The following is a 20,088-nucleotide window of genomic DNA, read 5'->3' as shown; positions in this document are numbered from 1 at the left end:
CCTCACTCCTCAAGGCCTCCCTACATTGGTGCCTGATAACCTTTAAATAGCTATTTTGTGTATTTTATCCAGATTATGTAGTTGTTTTCACCAAGAAGGTTAGCCTGGTATAAGCTACTGTGTCACAGTTAGCATTGAAGTCTTCCTCTTGCCTTTTTTACTTTAATGTTTAGTTATCTCCTCTATCTCTATTTCCCTTTCTCTGGTGAGAGATAGGGAACTAGTTTCATTATTCTGCATATGGATATCCAATTTTTCCAGCACCATTTATCGAAGAGAGTCTTTTCTCCAATGTATGTTCCTGGTGCCTTTGTCAAAAGTTAGTTGGGTGTAAACACATGATTTATTTCTGGGTTCTCTATTCTGTTCCACTGGTCTATGTGTCTGTTTTTATGCCAGTACTACGCTGATTTTGTTACTATAGTGTTGTATTATAGTATTAATATATTTTGAAGTCAGGTAGTGTAATACCTCCAGCTTTGCCCATTTTGCTCAGTATTGCTTGGGCTATTCAAGGTCTTTTGTGGTTCCATATGAATTTTAGGATTGAGTTTTCTATTTCTGTGAAGGTTGTCATTGGCATTTTTATAGGGATTACACTGAATCAATAGATCACTTTGGGTATTGTGGTCATTTTAACAATATTATTTCTTCCAACCCATGAGCTGGGCTGTCTTTCCATTTTTTGTGTTCTCTTCACTTTCTTTCATCACTGTTTTGTGGGTTTTATTGTAGAGGTCTTTCACCTCCTTGAGTAAATGTATTCCTAGATATTTTATTGTTTTTTGGTATCTATTGTAAATAGGATTGCTTTCTTGATTTCTTTTTCAGCTAGTTTGTTATTGGTGTATAGAAATGCTACTGATTTTTATATGTTGATTTTGTATCCCTTAACTTTACTGAATTCATCATTTCTAAAAGTTTTTTGATGCAGTCTTTAGGTTTTTCTATATATAAGATCATGTTGTCTGCAACCGGGGACCCTTTGACTTCCTCTTTTACAATTTGGATGCCCTTTATTTTTTTCTCTTACCTAATTTCTCTGGCTAGGACTTCCATTAATATGTTAAATAAGAGTAGTGAAAGTGGGCATCCTTGTCTGTTCCAGATTTTGGAGGAAAGGCTTTCTACTTTTCCCCATTTAGTATGTTATCTGTGGGTTTGTCGTGTATTTATTGTGTTGAGGTATGTTCCTTCTTTGCCTGAGAGTTTATATCATGAAATGATATTGAATTTTATCAGATTCTTTTTCTCCATCTATTGAGGTGATCATATGGTTTTTGTCATTCATTCTGTTGATGTGATATATCACATTTATTAATTTACGTATGTTGTACCATCCTTGCATCCCTGGGATAAATCTCACTTGATCATGTTGTATACATCTTTTTGATGTGTTGTTGGATTCCGTGTGCTAGTATTAATATTTTACTGAAGACTTTAGCATCTATGTTCACCAGAGATATTGGCCTGTAGGTTTCTCTTTTCATTGTATCCATGTCTGGTTTTGGTATAAGGGCAATGCTGACCTGATAGAATAAATTTGGAAGAATTCCCTTCACTTCAATTTTTTGGAATAGTTTGAGAAGAATTGGTGTTAGTTCTTCCTTAAAAGTTTGGTAGATTTCAGCAGTAAAGCCATCTGGTCCTGGGCTTTTCTTTGTTGGGAGATTTGTTATTACTGTTTTCATCATTTACCAACTTTGTCATGTTAAGCAAATTACTACTCTTGGGCTTTTTTTTTTTTCTTATCCATAAATTGAGGATGGTAATAATATTTATCTTACGGAGGTATTATATGTAAAGACTGTCATATAGTTAAGTATTGAACAAATATATATATTATTAGTTTTAGTGATATATTTAAATAAATTTAATCGGAGAACAGTGTGTTATATCCTAGGCCTAAGTCAGACCATTAGTTGAGAAATGATAAATAGTATTAAATAGTAATAGGTAAATAGAAAGGAAGGGACAGATACTAGGAATATCTTAGATGAATAATATTAATATTTTATATTTACATAGCTTAAAAAATCTTTATATGGTTCTTTATGCTGTTTCATAGTATTCATGTATTCATTTTATTATATCAGTGGTTAACAGCTGACAACTGAATGTAATGTTATAACTTACAGAGTACTTTGACGTATTTTGCTGAATTTGATTCTCAGAACCATTCAGAGATATTATTATTTCCATTTTATTAAGCCCCAGAAAGGTTAAATAATTCATTGAAGATCACAGAAGTTAATAAAAGAACCAATTTAAAACTTGAATCTCCATATACCTATTTTAGTGGTTTTTCCATTATATCATATTATATGACAAAAACTAATGTACTATATCAAGAAACAAAAGAGAAACTATTATTAGTACTTTGAAAGAGTTACTATCTTTTCTTAAGTATCTGCCTTAATACTGAGAAATAACGAAGACACAGAAGGGAACAGACTAATTCAGAGTCCACTAGTTATGTAATTAATATATAAACCCAATGATATTTGAATATAATCTCTCTTTGTTAGATGAAGATATTTAGTGGCTATAATTTGCCATTGAAAATATCTTTAGCAGAAATGAAAATAAACTCCTACTTTCCTGCATTAAACTGTATTAGGCTTTAAGTATATTCTGTGTGATTATAAAATATTTTACAATTGAGCTATTTCTTAAGTGTTTTTTAATAGTATTGATCATGAAACTTTTTGAAATTTATCATTAGGCCAATGGTGGCAGAATCTACATAGAACTATGATTCGTGGTGTTCTGGGAAAAACCTTTCGACTTGTTGGCTATACTATTCAGTACGGCTGTATAGCTCATTGTGCTTTTGAATACGTTGGTGGTGTTGTCATGGTAAGTTTTTATATTCAAGAATATTCATTTTAAATATATACTGTTTTTTCAAATTAAAGGAAAATATTTTTCCTTTTACTATAAAGTTATTAATTTAATGAATAAAATATGAAAGCTAAAACATAAAATCTTTCTAAATATTGAAGAGAGTGTGTTTCAGTTGGCACTGATGTAAAGTATAAGAACCATTACTTCAAATATATTTTGTATTGTTTCTAACAGAGGCACGAAAGGTCCTCTTAATAGTCTAGTAATAATAGCTGTTACTGTTTTCTAGGATATATTTGATGTTTTATACTTATTTAATCTTTTACACCTCTGTGAGGTACTTACTAGGCATATATTGTACATATGAGGAAACAGACTCAGAAAACTCAAGTAATTTGTTCAAGGTCCCACAGTTAGTAAGTAGCAGACTTGGAATTTCAACACAGATTTGTCCAATTTTCAAAACTCTTGCTTGTAACTACCGTGTGTTTAACTGTCATTAGAACAAATGCTTATTCTGCCTAATGTCAATATTAAAATGTTAAAGCTGCCCCCAATTCCCAACCGTTGTTTTTTCTTTATTTGGCATCATGAATCAACCAACCTTGACTGTTCAAACCTTTTGTCATGTAAATGAAATAATAAATTGACTGGCCAGGCAATGGTTCTTTTGTTGTTGTTATAACTATTTTTTTTATTAGGTTTACACGCGATTGACAGTCATACAACCTGAAGTTGAGCTGTAGTAAATAAATATACTTAACTGAGACTCCCCTCTTTGATTTTTGAAAGTTACATTGATACTTCCAGAGATAGAAAACATAAACTTTCATTGTATTCTTTGTTATTTCTGCCTGAGTAGGAAGTTTTGAGTAAAAAGTTTTATTTACAAATGAGTAGAGTAAATGGAGACTGTTGTATTTAGATTTTTAAAGGGGCAGTGCTTATTTATTCCAATTTTGAGGTACAGGTTGAGTATCCCTTATCCAAAATGCTGGGGACTAGAAGTGTTTCCTATTTCAGATTTTTTTCAGATTTTGGAATATTTGGATATATAATGAAATATCTTGGAGATGTGACCCAAGTTTAAACATGAAGTTCACTTACGTTTCATATACGTATAACAAAGCCTGAAGGTAATTTGATACAATATTTTTAGTAATTTTTTGCATGAAACCGAGTTTTGACTGCATTGACTGCACGTGAGGTCAAGTTTGGAATTTTCTACTTGTGTCATTGTGTTGGCATTCAAAAGGTTTCAGATTTTGGAGCATTTTGGATTTCAGATTTTTGGATTAGGTATGCTCAACTTGTATTTATCAAGATTATTGTTTTAAGACATACAAATATGAAAGTCTTTAAAGTCCATCTCATTATACTAGTATTATTCAGTAGAAAATATAAATTGCAGCCCCATTAAATAAGTAAGCTATAATCTTGGAAAAGTAAGAAAGGGTATCAACTCATGGAGAATAGTGTAATTATCATCATGGTCACTGGATGATATTTAACAGTAATAAGAAACGAATCATTCATTCATTCAATAAATATGTATTGGTTATCAATTTTATGCCAAGCACTGTTCTTGGCCTTGGTTATATAGCTGGAAACATGAGAGACAAGGCCCTAGCCCTCACAGAGCTTACATTTTACAGGTGGCCAAAATTAGAAATGTAGATAATATTATTTTTTCTATGTATTATAATGTATCAATAAATGATTTATAATAATATTTGTGTTTCCAGACTTGGTGGCTACTCTATAGTTGAACTTATCTGGAAACTGCTAAATTATTATGAATCATCCCCAAGCTCAAAACATTTGTTTGATTTTTTCCTTTTAAACCTGCTCAGATAATATATGTTAAATTTAAAGAGGTTTTGAACTCAAATTACAAAATTACCTCTCTTTTCAGTGTTCTGGACCATCAATGGAGCCTACAATTAAAAATTCAGATATTGTCTTTGCAGAAAATCTTAGTCGACATTTTTATGGTATCCAAAGGTAAATTTCTATCATGAATATATTAAACTTATAGTGAAAACACACGCACATATTGTGTCTTCTCTGTAGTTCCTTAACTTTATCTTTAAAAATACTTATAAGTAATCAAATTAATGAACAGCTAGATAAAATTTTGAGTCAAGTATCTTCTCTCAGTTTTAGAAAGTTTAATAGTTTCTCTAAACATGTGCAGTTTCATGGGTCATTGTATTTCTTGCATAATTGTCAAAAATGGTTATCAGTCCCTCTTATACTTGTAAGTCTACTTTACTTTTTTATTGAGTCCTAGAATGTTTTTAGTTAAAAATTAGGAAGTTAGGGACTACATTACATAAGCCAAATCAGTGTTTTTGTTTTTAAATTTTTTTTAATATTTCTATAATTCTGTTGATGGCTGTTTATACTCTCTACATAGCCTGTGGTAACCATTTGATGATTTTCAGATCACAGTATTGTGTGTAGCTGGGAATTTTATCTAATATGATTCTCCTGATTAATTATATTAAGTTGAATAACTCCTTGGCAAATGTTGTCATTAAACCTTTTTAAATCCTATTCCAAACTGGGTTCCAATCCTTGTGATACTCTATTCCAATTAACTAACTATATTAGTATAATTCCTTCCAAATGAATGCCAAGTATTAGTAATTTAATGTATTTTCTAAAGGGCACTGCTCAGATTTCCTAAAATTTTAACTCCATTTATTTTTTATAATTCTGGAAAACATAAATCTGTGCCAGCTTTTGTCTCAGTAAACTACAAATGTGACTCCCTCAAGCTGGTATTTAGCTTATAGCATAGTAAGTAGGTTTAGGGTAGGCACTCCTCTTTCACTGTTTACTTTGCTGTAGCGTGTTTCACATTATTGAAAAATCATCAAGAATAGTGTAAAGCCATTCTTCACATTTATTGATCTTTCACCAGCCTTAGATTCTGCGCATGTCTCTTGGTCATGCTGTATGGTCTAGCATGCTCCCTAGGAAGTAATTCTTCTTTAGATCTTTTTACCCATAACAACATCAAGATACCTAATTGTAGATATGGGAGTTATGAAATGACACTTACATGATAGGTTGTGTCCTAGCTCCCTTTTCTTTTTAACTTACATCAAATTAATCTAATGTAGCCTTTGCATTAACTAGAGACTTAGCCTTACTATAGCATGAAGACAAGCTTCTGTATTCCGTGCTAGTGACATGATTTTACTCTCATAGTCCTTTGGCATTCTTAACAAGGAGCTGAAGTCGTTGGCTGAATAGTTTTTGAATGAACAGCTCAATATTTTCTTTTTTAAAAAATATTCTTTGCATTCAGATATGTAATACAAATTACTACATATACTAAATTAATTAAGATTCTTTGAAGGTTTCACTTTTTACTCTATTCATCCAGGTTGCAGGACAGTGCCAAATCTGGCATCTATATGAGATATACCAAAGTAACTTTTAGAGCCAAGGGAGCCAGTTGGTAACTTCTACTTCAAAAATATTACTGTGCTTTAAAAATATTCTCTCTTATGTGCAGCACAGAACTCTTAAGATTTCAGGGGAATCTCTGACCTCTATTGCTGGCTGCCTGTTTCTAAACAGGCAAAAATAAAAGCCTGGATATCTGCTAAAGCCCATGAATCTCTCTTCAGTCAACTGCACAGAACACTCAGACTTGACACAATCTTATTTTTACTAGTACTTATTCTTCCAATAAATAGTTAATGAGCACCCAATTTATAATATATGCTATACCTTATAATGTTAAGATTTATGAGATATTGACACTTCTTTTCAAAAGCTTACTGCCTAGTAGAATAATAAGGATATTTATAACTATAAATGAGAAAGGAAAATTTTAATAAAGTTCCTTTTAGAAATCTATTTGAAAGAATTGTGAGTCCAAGGGATAAGTATTTTGATCTAAGTTCTGTGCATATATCTGGTTAGACTACCAGAAATATAATCAACATTAACATTGCCTTCTGTAAAAATAGCATGACTGAATTATGATTTCTATGTTGCCATTCAAGTGCAGAATTTGTTTTAAGGGTCATATTGATTATTTGATCAAAAACTTAAAGTACATGAAACATCCATGGTGAAAGTTTCTTCTTCCAAAGCTACCCAAAATCAACTTTGATAGAGTGTTATGCAATCTTTGCAAACTTGTTCATCTAAACAATTCCACTGGCATGGTTCTAGTTGGTTAGAAAGAGAATAATTTATCCTATTTTCAAAAGAAGGCAATGTTATATTGCCTTCAAATTATAGAATTTAATGATTTGATACCTTTCAACCTGTACCAAGAACAGCCTCAAGAAATGATCATTGTTAAAACTGCAACTCCAAGTACTATAAAAATAATAATAATAAATAAATAAGAAATGATCATTGTGAATACTATTTCTGCATTTTCTGTAAAATTTCTGATAAAGATGGTATCTTTTATTCCCTTACAATAAGAATCCTTTTTATGAATTCCTCTTTGTTTTAGTTGTTAGGGACAATTTTGTCTTACCTCCCAAACTAAAATTTATTTTATGAATTAATGATTGCCATATAACTAATCTTAATATTTTTTTACTTGACTTAACAAAAAATTTGGAACTCATTTTAATACTTGTATATAGCAATCATTAGGTTTCTGATTTAACCATCATTTTCCTTTTATTTTTTTGGCTTTTGATATTATTTTGACATATACATCTTTTATTATAAATAACATTAAATATTTCTGGAAGTAGGTACAACTAGTAAGCATATATTTTAAATCCTTTTAAATATGTGTTAGTCAACAGAATTCACATATTGCTGATTTTATACAAAAAGAGCATTGTGTTCTGTTGGTTGAGGTCATTAGTCCTACATCCTTTGTCTCTTTCTTTTCCACTTCTTAAGATCTTTCATATTGCTTATTATTATATAGATTGTCACTTCTTCCATGAATCACACCTTCCATATGTAATCAGGCCCGGATTGGTTTTATATGTTTGATACCTTATTTTTAGAGTATACGTATGGGTAGCTCTTAGCATTTTATATGGTTGTGTCTTTTGATTTTTTTCTCAAATTTAAGTCCTTTTGACTATACTTTAAATTATATGGGTTATATAATTTATATGCTGTTACTCCTCAATTATTTGCACTCTAGGGAAACATAGATGATGTTTCTACCTTTTTAATGTGCTGTAGAGTCAATCCATGCTAGTGGCTGGGAAGTAAAATTTATTTATTTAATTTGGTAGTATTTATATGGGATTGTCTTTCCATAGTTTTAGTTCTAAAAATTTAGACAAAGAAGTAACACATAATGGATATAGTGTAAAAAGATAATTCTTGTGGAATTATCAGAAAGTTTAGAATTTTCTAAAATGATGAAAAGTTTTAGTTAGCTTTTCTATCACTCTTATTGTCAGATTCTAACCCATAAAAGTCAGTTACAAAGGTTCTCAAAGCTAGTAAATAAATGGGAGGGTCATATATTAGAGGATAAAGGATGTGGCTTTGTTTCAGTTGCCTTGTAAAAGAATTTAAACAGTACCATGCGTGTGTTCATGCTTAATAAATAATACTAACTTTTTTTGACTTTTCCCCCCTCAGAGGTGATATTGTGATTGCAAAAAGCCCAAGTGATCCAAAATCAAATATTTGTAAAAGAGTAATTGGTTTGGAAGGAGACAAAATCCTCACCACTAGTTCATCAGATTTCTTTAAAAGCCATAGTTATGTAAGTAACATTTCAATTATGTTATTCATTGGTATCATAGTTGATTGACATTAACTGAATACATTGACAGAAGAAAATAAATTTTATTCATATTTTGAATGTAAGAAAAAGTGCGCAGCCAGTAGAATTTAAGTATGTTTATGTCAAGAACAATTTGGCCATTATATTTCATATATTTTACTTCCTTTTAAAACCCCATATAAACATCTCAGTAATAATTATTATAGGCAAGATTTATGAATGGATGCTAAAATTATTGGACAAAGTTTGAGGAGAAATAGGATATTTGCATAGTCTCAAAGTACTTCTTTCAGGATATTTATTACAAAGGGAACAACCTTAGGGGAGAAACCTATCAGGTACCACCTTTCCCAAATGATCAAGGTTAACTTCACCAATAACAAGACATATCAACATAGTGTAGCCCTGAGTTGAACTACCAAGAAGGGAGCATCACTTTTGTGGCATTGCAAACAAACAAACAAACAAAAAAAACATAACTTCAGTTTAATCATGGGAAAACATAAGACAAACCCAAATTGAGATTCATTCTACAATGTAACTGACCAACGCTCTTCAAAAATGTCATGGACATGAATAACATGGACAAACTGAGGAACTGTCATAGATGGAATGAGACAAAGGAAACCTGGTAACTACATGAAATCTGGGACCCTGCCTTAGAAAGTTTTTCCACTGATTAGTTAGTGGAAAATCTGGCAAAATCAAAGAAAAATCTACACTTTAGTTTTTAAAACCCCTTTAAAATTTTTAGAATAGAAATTGTATATAATCAGCCTACCTATAGAAAAAAAATGCAAGAGCAGCAAAATGGAAGAGTGAAGAGCAGATGTAATGTGATAGTTCCTTTCACTAATCACATGTTTGCTATGACAGGGCTTATGGGGGAGGGGGTGGCCTTTTGTTTACTCAGCATATATGCTTCTTACTATAATAATTAAAGCTTAATTTTCTACTTTAAATTTTGTCACTATCAAATTAATACAGCTGTTATGTCTGTTAACTTTACCTCTATATTCATACCCAATGTAAATACATAATTGAAGAGTTAAACTGTCTTTGTTATTGTAAATTATTTTGAACTATAATAGCCTCTGACTGCCCTATAAGTAAGTTTGATCAATAGCCTATTAAGGCTGGGCATGGTTGCTATCAACCTGTGATCCAAGCACATTGGGAGGCTGAGTTGGGAGGATTGCTTGAGCCTAGGAGTTTGAGACCAGCTTGGGCAACATAGCAAGACCGCATCTCTACAAAAAGATTAGCTGGGCATGGTGACGCATGCCTGTAGTCCCAGCTACTCAGGAGACTGAGGCAGGAGGATTGCTTGAGCCCAGGAATTTGAGGTTGCAGCAAGCTATGATGACACCACTGTACTCTAGCCTGTGCAAAAGAGCAAGATCCTGTCTCCAAAAAGGTAAAAATAAAATAGACTATGAAATAATCTAGCTATTATTTATTTACTATCCATAGTAGACTATGATTCAGCTGTGCAAGTGTTTTTGCCATTTATTACAACAACTCTAAACACACAGTAGTTGTTAGCTGATGGTGATGATAGTGTTAAAGATGATAGCGTGCAATCAGGTAACCTATTTTTCTACTGTGGCCTTCATCATGAACACTGTATCATTTGCTTCTTAAAAAATGTTAGATTTTATCATATAGTTTCACCTTCATTTATGAGATATTCTAGTCATTTCTAAGTTGCTTTAGCAACAATTATATACTAGAGACCTGAAAGAGTTTTGTCAACAGAACAACAGAACAAATAAATAACATCCTCTATCTATTCAAACACCATATTGTTATCGTTATTTTCATTTTAAGAGTTATAGAAGGAGGAATATCAGGACAAAAGGATTTAGATAAAGTCTCTGCTGAGTAATCAGAGAAGATAACGAAAGGACTGTGAGATATAAATTTTTTTGAATATTCTCTTTAAGGAAAATATTGAGGATTTTTTGTTTTTAATTGACAAAATAATTGCACATATTTATGGGATACAGTGTGATATTTTGATACATGTGTATACTGTATGAAAAATCAAATGAGAGTATTTAGCATATTTATCACCTCATACATTTATTATTTCTTTGTGGTGAGAACATTTAAAATCTTCTCTTCTAGCTATTTTGAAATATACAGTATAATATTGTTAACCATAGTCACGCTACTGTGCAATGGGACATCAGAATTTATTCCTTCTGTCATTAAGTTTTTATATGTTTTATGAATGGACAAATTAGAGGACACTGCCATTTTGTTCCAGGTATATTCCATTCACTTTGGTTTGGCATATTTATAAGTGTACAATAAATACATAATTGTAATATTCTTGGCCAACACTTATGTACTTCCTCTGTACTGTTGAAACTCTTCACAAGGGTTAACTTATTTAATTATCACAACAGCAACCCAATGAAATAGGTAACAGTAGTATTTGATAGGAAAACTAAACAACAGGGAGGCTAAATAAATTGGCCAATTTCAAACTGAGAGGAAGAGTTGGGATTCAAACACAAGTAGCCTGGATTCAGAATCTGTATTCCTTCCTGTGCCACTACTTATCCCAGACTATCATCTACTTATTTAATTATTATTTCTATTCCCATCTCATCAAATTGTACTTCCCTTAAAATGTATTTGTCTTTGTTATTTTATAAAAGAAAGGGAACTATTTCTATGCAGGGGCAGTATTGATTCTGAAAGAGAAGCCAGTGTTTTTCAGGGCTTCCCCCCTGCCAGTTTTTCTAGGCTTGGTTATTCAAGCCCTAAGAATTGTATAGCTATTACAGAACCACTTTAGCAAATGTGTTCCATTAATCAAGGTGATTTATAACAAAAATTCATCCAGTTTGTAGTACTCTGAAAAGATATCCAAACTGTTTGCAAGGTCTGCCCCTCTACAGTGTTCCCTTTTTCAGCTATCTCAGAAGCACACTGTGCTGTATTTTATTAAATGGAGTTCTTCCCCATACCTGTGCATACTCTTAGAAAAATCGTTGTTTATAAGATGAAGACAGTACTATTCAGATCTTGATTGAGTGGCAGAATAAAAATGATCAATATTAAGTATGTTTTGAGTTAAAGGCAAAAAATATTCTTGTATATAGGTGCGTCAGAAAGCAAAACACCAAAATTGTCACTTGGAACCTAGACTATAGATTTTAGCATATGAAAGAAATGGCATTGTTTGTAGGTTGGCAAAAAAGAACATAAACATTGGTTAAGTGATGTGGAATCATTTTATTAATTTCAGAATTCTTTCCCCCCATCCCCATTCCAGAGTTCTAAAAGTCCACGTGGCAAGCAACACTTACGAACCAGATTTATTTTTTACATTAAGTATTTGGAAACTAAGCAGTTCCTATTAAGTTGCTATTGCAGTGGGTTTTGCTTATTCTGAGGCCAATATTTTCCTGGGATTATGAGCTGAGTATTGGCTACTGTAAGGATATGAGCTTAATTTGTGACTCTCAAAAGAAACAAATTGTAATGAGCTGAAACATCTTTAACACCTTGCCTTGCTAAATATACTGTAGGAATTCCTCAGTTTACTGTTCGAAGCCACTACTTTACCAAAAATAATTTAGTTGTAAGTAGGAGTATTTAGTAAATAGGAAATAAGTAACATGAATTGGCATTCTTCTGTTGGTTTGCACAGTAGGCAATATCCAAAGTAAAACCCTATTTAATTAAGTATCCATTTACCTAGGGAATACAGGGCCAGAGCTCAGGAAATATAGTAAAATTTTGTTATAAAGCCAATGAAGAGAAGAAGAAAAACACTTTGTAATCTTTATTAGGATAATATTGTGTGATAGTCCAAGACTGTGATATTAATCCATAGTATAACTATGGTATCGGTAGACATTTTGAAATATAGTAAATTCCTATCAGGAAACATGCTGTAAAATCTCCCATCCAAACAAACTTCCTTGACGCTACATCCTCCTATAGGAAAGAGTTGTGTATACTTACTCTACTCAGAGGTTCTTATTCTCGTGCTCATTCCAGTTAGGGTTTTGGTCCCTACCGCTTCATTGAAACAGTTCTTGTCAAAGCCCCCAACTTCTCTGTTGTCTCTCTTGTGGGTCAACTACTGTCTGACCTTGTCGTACTTGACCAATTGTTAGTATTTGAAATAGTTGTTTTTCAAATCTGGTTTCACTTAGTTTAGGGGATACCACTCTCTTTAGGTTATCACTGTGGAGTACTGAACTTAGTCTAAATTTAAGTCTTCTAAAGGAATAGGGGAATTATGGTATGCTGGACCTAACTTGGTCTTATTTTGGGGGAAGGTTTGGTGCCCCAGAAATGCTATGGTGGTCTTTGTTACAATGAAGGATAAGGTGCCCTTGCAACATTCAGTCCTACTAATTAGGTTATGTGGTAATAAGAGTTTTCTACGTTTAAGTAAAAATACATGTGCTTTTTGGATATATTTAACTACTATATAAGTATTTTGTTCTTTTGATCCTTTTATTGGTTGACAAATTAATGATGGGTAAAGTTGTTACCTGTGGTTTATAAACATCTCCTTTAAGTGAAAACTTCTGCTTTTCAGTGGTTGTTCATTGTAAAATGAAGAATCATTTTTGGAATCTTTCAAACAATTAAAACTTTATTTATTGAGTTTTAGTTTCGTAACTATAACAGCTACCTTGTAATGGAAATAGACATATTAATAGAATATGATTATGGAGATTCCAGTATTCCTGTGGTTAAAGCATAGCAATCTTTCACTGTTGTTAAAGGAAGCAGATCTGTACTTATTAGAAAAATTATGTTTTACTTTTCTTCTAGCACTACCAGAAATATCAAGCTATGTAAAGGTTTCTGGATGTCATTGATAACACAGATTCCAGTATTGTACACAAAAGGTGAAATGCTGTTCACCAAATGATAGTCTACAACCACGGCACAGTGATGGTAGCTGAATAAGGAATGTAGTATTTCTTACATTTTTCTTTGTGAATTATAGAATATATTAATAACAATACCATTATTGTTGGCAGAAATGTAAGAAATGGAGACAATTTTACCCTTCAGAAAGAACTGATTAAATGTTTTCAGGATACACTGCTGGTGTAGTGTTTTTATTAATAAAAACTGGAAATGCAACAATATGGCAGTAATAAAGCCGTTTTACTGTATATTAGAAAATATTTAAATAAAACTGACAATCTGGAAAACAATCTCCCTAATTAGCATTATAAAATGGTCATGTTATATAGTTAACACTAATAGTCCTTTAATGTGTACTGTGTATTTAGGTTATAGTTCCAATCCCTGAATATCCTAAAGCTGTTTTTCTGTTTGTTTAAATGTCATTTACCTTAGCAAAAAGTCACAACCATCTGGTCTTCTATTACCACTTGTATTATAAACAGAAAAAAGTACTTCTCTGTAGGGAGAGGAATCATCAGACTGAAAGGCTTGTGTATTATAAGCTGCTGATATACTAAATCCTTATGTCATTTAAATAGAAGAACTACCTAATAATGTCACTTATTACAACTAGGATATCTAAACAAGGGACTTGTTTTTTGCAGACTATAGTGATAAAAACCTGTGCTACACATCCATTTCTCAGCAACGGCTCCCAGGATAATCAATCATGGCATACTGCTAATGCCTTGATTGCAGCTGATGTGGAGGAAATATGTTTACTCTTTTGCTAAAGTGAAGTTCACTGCGGAGATGACGTGACTTTTTCATCCTATAGCTAACACAATTCTGAAGATAAATTTGACTTAGTATTTACAAGTCTAAGGTGTTTTTATTCACTAAAGAATCATCTTTGAGGCCCCTCAGCTTAAGCATTTTCTGATGTGTTATGTGAACATTTTCAGAATAATTTGTGCTTAGTTTAACAATAATATATAGTTTATAAGAATTTTATCTTGTAGCAATATATTTTATTTTTATGTTTGAAAATATGTCTATATGAAGATCAGTGTTTCTCCTGAAAGAGAAGCAGGTTGTCCTGAAATTTATTCATGTTGCTCGTGAATTATTCATGTTGCTCACCTAATAATATTTTAATCACTCTAAGTTAGAAAGTCAGTGCCATTGGTGCAAATCTAGAGGCAGTATGCAATTCAGTGAATTGTAAATATTATATGTATTTTTATCTTCAAGTTATTTGGGACCTCTATGCTTTAAAATTGCCTTAAAGTAATTGAGAGAAATTAAGAAAGATTAAAATTGTTAACACTGTTGCTCTATGTAAGCATCTGAACCAGACTCCGAACTCTTTTGGTACTAAAGAGAATATATTAATATTTCAGGTATCACATGGCTTCCTAATCTGGTAACAGTCATCTAAGTCTGTTGGAAAAGCTGCTGTTGATTAGGTGGAATATGTTCAGATGTCTTTTGGAATGAGCAACTAAATGAAGTTCTTATGTTATACTTTGGATAATTAAAATTTGACAAGTTTCTGTGAATAGCTTAATATTACTCTAAAAAATATTCTCACTCTACCTAAAATAAGAGTGGAAAAGAGAAGTAACATATATAAAAGCAGGTATGCATGTTATAAAATGACATTAGCCGGAAATTATTGGTATTACAAGTTATTACACTGCCAATCTAGATGTGAGAGTGTTTTCCTCCTGGGTTAGAATTTTCATAGCTACTTTAAGAAAATGTACAAATCACTTAGTATGGCACAGCCAGTGCTCGCATCTCCACAAACACACATGCAGAGCCAACAGGGAAAGGATACTAAGCAGTATTTTTAACAAGGTACTTACAACTATAGGTGAATAATTTAAAATTCTCAGATGCAATTTAATATTCTCATCTACTTCCTATACATTGTTTATGAATCTCTAAATCAGGAAGAATTAGAGAAACCTGCCATCTGAAGAGACCTGACTTCTCTATGTAAGGAAAGTCAAAGTAGGTGTAGGAACATGGACTGATACGGACTTCTGACCCCAAGCCAATCCCAGCATTCATGCATCTTTCTTAATGAGGCTGCCTCAGTGACAGCCAGACCACTGGACTTGGGAGGGAGGACAGAGGGATAGGATGGGAAAGAAGACTTAAATGGCTTTCAGGAGGCTATCGTGGTAGGCACAATTTGCCAGACATTCATCCCTCAGATTTCCTTTTTTTATCTATGCATGTATTCCTTAATTCCACAAACATTTATTGAGGGTCAGCACCATCATGTTTGGGTAGATCAAGTCCTTGCCTCCAGCAGTGCCAATAGAACTTTCTGAAATAATGAAAATGAAGAATGGGAGGAATGGAGGGAGGGGGCAAGGAGGAAGAGATGAGGGAGGGAAGGAGGAAGGAGCCTGGAGGCAGGGAGACCAGTTAATAGACAATAACATTGAGAATGGAAAGAAGTATGAAGATTGCAGAAAGATTAAGGAAGTATCTAGACAAGATTGGATGTTGGAAGAAAGAGAATTGCAGGGCTTAAAAATGACACCCAAGTTTTTAGCTTTTGTAATAGGAGTAGGTGGTACAATAAAATAGGGGCAAGGTGAAAATGTTAGTTTGGGAAATGAACAGAAGATATATTCAATTTTGGACAAGTGTAGCTATCTACTAGTATCAATACTAATATCAACTGTATTTTAAATTAATACTATAGCAATTAAATTATTATAGCAAGTGGCAAAAAAAAAAAAAAAAGCCAAAAAAACACTGCTTTCCCAAAATGACATCTGGGTGCTTTGCTATTCCTCCTTGATGTCCACACAGTATGTTTTCATGATCTCTTAGTCAAAACAATGTTTTGATGCTCTCAGATCTAGATCAATCTTACTTTTAAAAGATCTTCAGCTACTCTCTTTGTATCAGGCGTCATCACAAAAAAAAGTCACCTGTCATCCACCTGCCTAATTTGCAATTTTTTATTCACAAAGCTAGATTTTATTCTAAATAATTTGCAGGGTTTGGAACATTAGAGTTGTGTTTTGATGAATAAAACACAAGTAGGAGAAGTGTCTGTCAAAGAAAAATATGCAACAATTCCTTTTTTTAAAAAAAAATGCATTAGTAACATCAAGTACAAAAAGATCTACATATTTAATTTTAATAATTTCTTTTTTTGAAGTATAGGCTCTTTCTTCTGGTGACCTTCTATTTCTAATATCATTTCAGATATAAATCTGTTTTCTAGCCTATTTCTTTATGAAGCAGTTATGCATAGGGACAAGTAGAAATTGAAAAAAGCTACAGAGATTCAGCTGTAGCAATAAATCCATATAGGAATGAGTTTGGACTTTGGTAAGAATTATGTGAGGTGCCAGGAATAAAACTTTATGGTGGAAACATATCAGTACTTATTGTATACAGTATGCATCTGATTTAGCAACTATTTAGAACTCTTTCTGAAAGCATGAGAAAACTCATTATTTTAATACTTACAACTATATTCTACTATACTTTGAAATACATTATATTGTGTTAAGTTCAGCTCATCTTCTGGAATATTAGAACAAGGGTGTAGATCAGGCTGTATTAAAGTGAAAATGCAGAGGTATTCTTAGAATGAGGATATAAAATGTTTCTTTTAAATACTAATACCAAATAGACCAAAAAGAAGTTAAAAGTAAAAGACTGAGACATTAATATTGAGTGGCTTGGATAGAATGGCCTATATATTGGATTCATTCCCAATCCTCTTTCACTTCCTCTGCCTTCTGACTAGTTGGTAAATGGTTCTGAAGAAGCGGATGCTTCATAAGGAAGGGCCTAAGCATTTGCTATCTAATAAACATTGCTTGATGAAGATGCCTGTTGAAAGTATGAAAATGTTAGTGTTTACTATTAACCTAGGATGATTTGATCTTGAAAATCAAATTAAATCAGCTAGCATATTTAATATGGCACTTATTCACAATTACTGAATTACTGTACATTTTTAATTATATTGGATTCAATTCAAAGACTTGGGTATCACCAGATAACTGAATACAGTGTAAAAGAAAATAACCAAAAACATAATCAAAGTAAAATTGCAAAGCACAGTTCATTTTGCAGAGAACTGGGTAGACTGCTTAGGAAATTAGGAACAAAGCAAGCCCAGCAGGCATCATTTATACTGGCAGCTGTGGCAACTGCCAGTAAGTCCTCTTACTGAGTGGTTACTTGGTGCCAAAAGCCTTGTGTTACTTCATTTGGTTCCCACAATATTTCTGTAAGGTATCTATTAGTCTTAGTTGTATACATAAGGTTTAAATAACTTGTCCAAGGTGCTTAACTAGTAGGTTGTAGCGTTGCATTTGGAACTCATGATTATGACTGTGTGGACTGTGTCTTTAACCACTATCCTAAACAACCCATCAGAGATTATTATTCAGGATAGATGGACGTATTGAGTGCTTAGGGAGAAGATGAAGGAGCTTAGCTTGTAATAGCTATGAGAATGAGCAAGTCAAGTCTTAGACTAAGCTTTAAACCTACTCAGCAGGAGATGCTCAATAATGAAAGAGAACATGGTAGTAAAAAAAGCCTACTTGAGCCCCAGTGCTGTAGGTGTAGCTTACTGAAACTTTTGTTTAGATTTCTGTTGGTGATGACTGGTTATGAACCTAAAGTGGCACCATTTTTAAGTAGGGAAGGGCAACAGCAATCCCCGGGAATTATGTGGAAAGGATAGTTATAAGGCAGAATTTAAATAGAGAGAAAAAGAAGCAGGACTGCATAGAAAATGGTGCCCATTAAAATAATCAGTGTATTAACTATTCTGTGCCTGGTCCTTATAAATGCAATCCCTTTGTCATGCATCTAGCATTTTGGGAGTACTTCCATCATGGCTCCAGATATTCTACTGCCTTAATTAGCTCAAGTAGACAGCATGTGGGTAAGAAGTTAGGGCAAGGAGAATGTCAATAAAGACAGAATATTAGTGAAACTATTTTTGAGTTTGCTTTCAGACATACCCATTACTGGTACTTGAGATACTCCCATTTTTTTTAAATTAACAATGTTTTTTTCATCGTGTTCTAAAAAGCTATTCTAATTTATTGTGTCTCAGGGGATTTAATTCTTCACTTTTTTACATGTATGTTTTTGTTTATAGCTCTGCTGATGTTTACAGGAAGGATAAATGCCAACATTTATTTTTACTGATATTTCTAATTTTGCTGTTACTTGAATCAAACAAATACTGGGTTTTATAAAGTCCTTTTAGAACAATATTAATAAATTATTTCACTTTCCAAATATTCTCTCTAGTACTATGTGTGCATAGAGTAATAAATTATTTCATTTTCTAAATATTCACTCTGGTAGTAAGTATGCATAGAGTCTTATTGTGGCCACATTTTGGTTATATAAGTCATAATTAAACAGAGTACATATTAGCCACACAGTGGATAGTAATTTGAATTGATACTGCTCACTTGGAAGATGGTAAAATAAAAAACAATTATACGAGTATTACTTGGACTAAAATGACATATGAATGTATATTCATCATAGGGACTTTTTTCAAAGAAAAAAGGAAATTCTGCATCTTATATTTTACTGATTATTCCATTGGACATAAAGCAAAATCTTTAAAATATATGTGCAGAATGAAATCTTGAGACTAAAGTGCCATTGATATATCATTCAATGGTATATCATTGGGAATGGTATACAATTCCCATATGCTTTTACCAAAAAGATTTTATGCGATTGCTTTTGTAAAATGTGTATGCCTCTATTTTTCTTCTACATTACAGGAAAAGGAAAAAATAATCAAGTAAAAGAAAGGATTCTAAAAACCTTGCTCGAGACTCTCCTTTTATGATTTTTGTTTATTGCTTTAATGACTATTGTTTCCTTTTGTAGTCATTTTAGAAGGACCATTAAAGAAGCATGAGCAATAGGTAGGGCAAATGTACACCCTACCTTTGTTGGTTGTAAACTATAAAATATGTGGTTAATAAAGGGTTAGTTAAAAAATCAATCTGTTCTTAGGATTTTCTGTTTTTTGAAACTTTTGAAAAATCAAACTTACAAATATCTTACTTTTTAATCAGAACTTTTCCTAATTACAAAGTTTGATCCAAAATTTGTTCTTTGCTTCATCAAACAAATTAGAAATTTGTTCTTTGCTTCATCACATAAATGAGTTTGATTACAGTTTAGTAAATGTGTTATTTGATATTGTGGACTCTTTCATCAGATTCACTTGAATCAAGAAAGGTAACACCTGTGGGTTGCCTCACAAAAACCTCTTTTGTTAAATGGACACCCACAAGCCATGAGGCAATTACATTTGTTGCTTGTACTAAAAAGGAAGCACTTAACTAGACCTCAGTAAATATAGCTGAGAACTAGAGGATTGATTCTTTTGTCCAGCCTTGAGATTAGGTTTTATCATAGATCAGGAAGTAAACCTCTGACGTAGAAAGGAAAAACAAGAATGATTTAAGGGTTCTTTAAATGCTTTAAAATTTAGCCCTAAAGTTAGCTATGTCCAAGACACGGGGAAAATTCAGGTTTGAGTAAAAGTAAAAACAATTTCTTTGTGGCAT

At 32.4% G+C, this 20,088-nt stretch overlaps 1 protein-coding gene across 10 annotated transcripts in view; it reads left to right on the top strand.

The window, feature by feature from the left end:
• Nucleotides 1-20,088, top strand: part of IMMP1L (inner mitochondrial membrane peptidase subunit 1) — a 66,996-nt gene that overhangs the window by 42,015 nt on the left and 4,893 nt on the right. For all 10 annotated transcript variants that reach the window (XM_045557724.1, XM_045557720.1, XM_045557727.1 and 7 more), the window contains 3 exons: nucleotides 2,726-2,859; nucleotides 4,763-4,851; nucleotides 8,443-8,569. In XM_045557724.1, coding sequence (XP_045413680.1) covers nucleotides 2,755-2,859; nucleotides 4,763-4,851; nucleotides 8,443-8,569 — 321 coding nt within the window. In that variant the 5' untranslated portion in view covers nucleotides 2,726-2,754. The remainder of the gene's footprint in view (nucleotides 1-2,725; nucleotides 2,860-4,762; nucleotides 4,852-8,442; nucleotides 8,570-20,088) is intronic.

The sequence above is a fragment of the Lemur catta genome, chromosome 7 (genome assembly GCF_020740605.2).
Source record: "Lemur catta isolate mLemCat1 chromosome 7, mLemCat1.pri, whole genome shotgun sequence".
Classification (NCBI taxonomy): domain Eukaryota; kingdom Metazoa; phylum Chordata; class Mammalia; order Primates; family Lemuridae; genus Lemur; species Lemur catta.
Note: the sequence above shows the minus strand (reverse complement) of the source record. Positions and strands in the feature narration are given on the sequence as shown.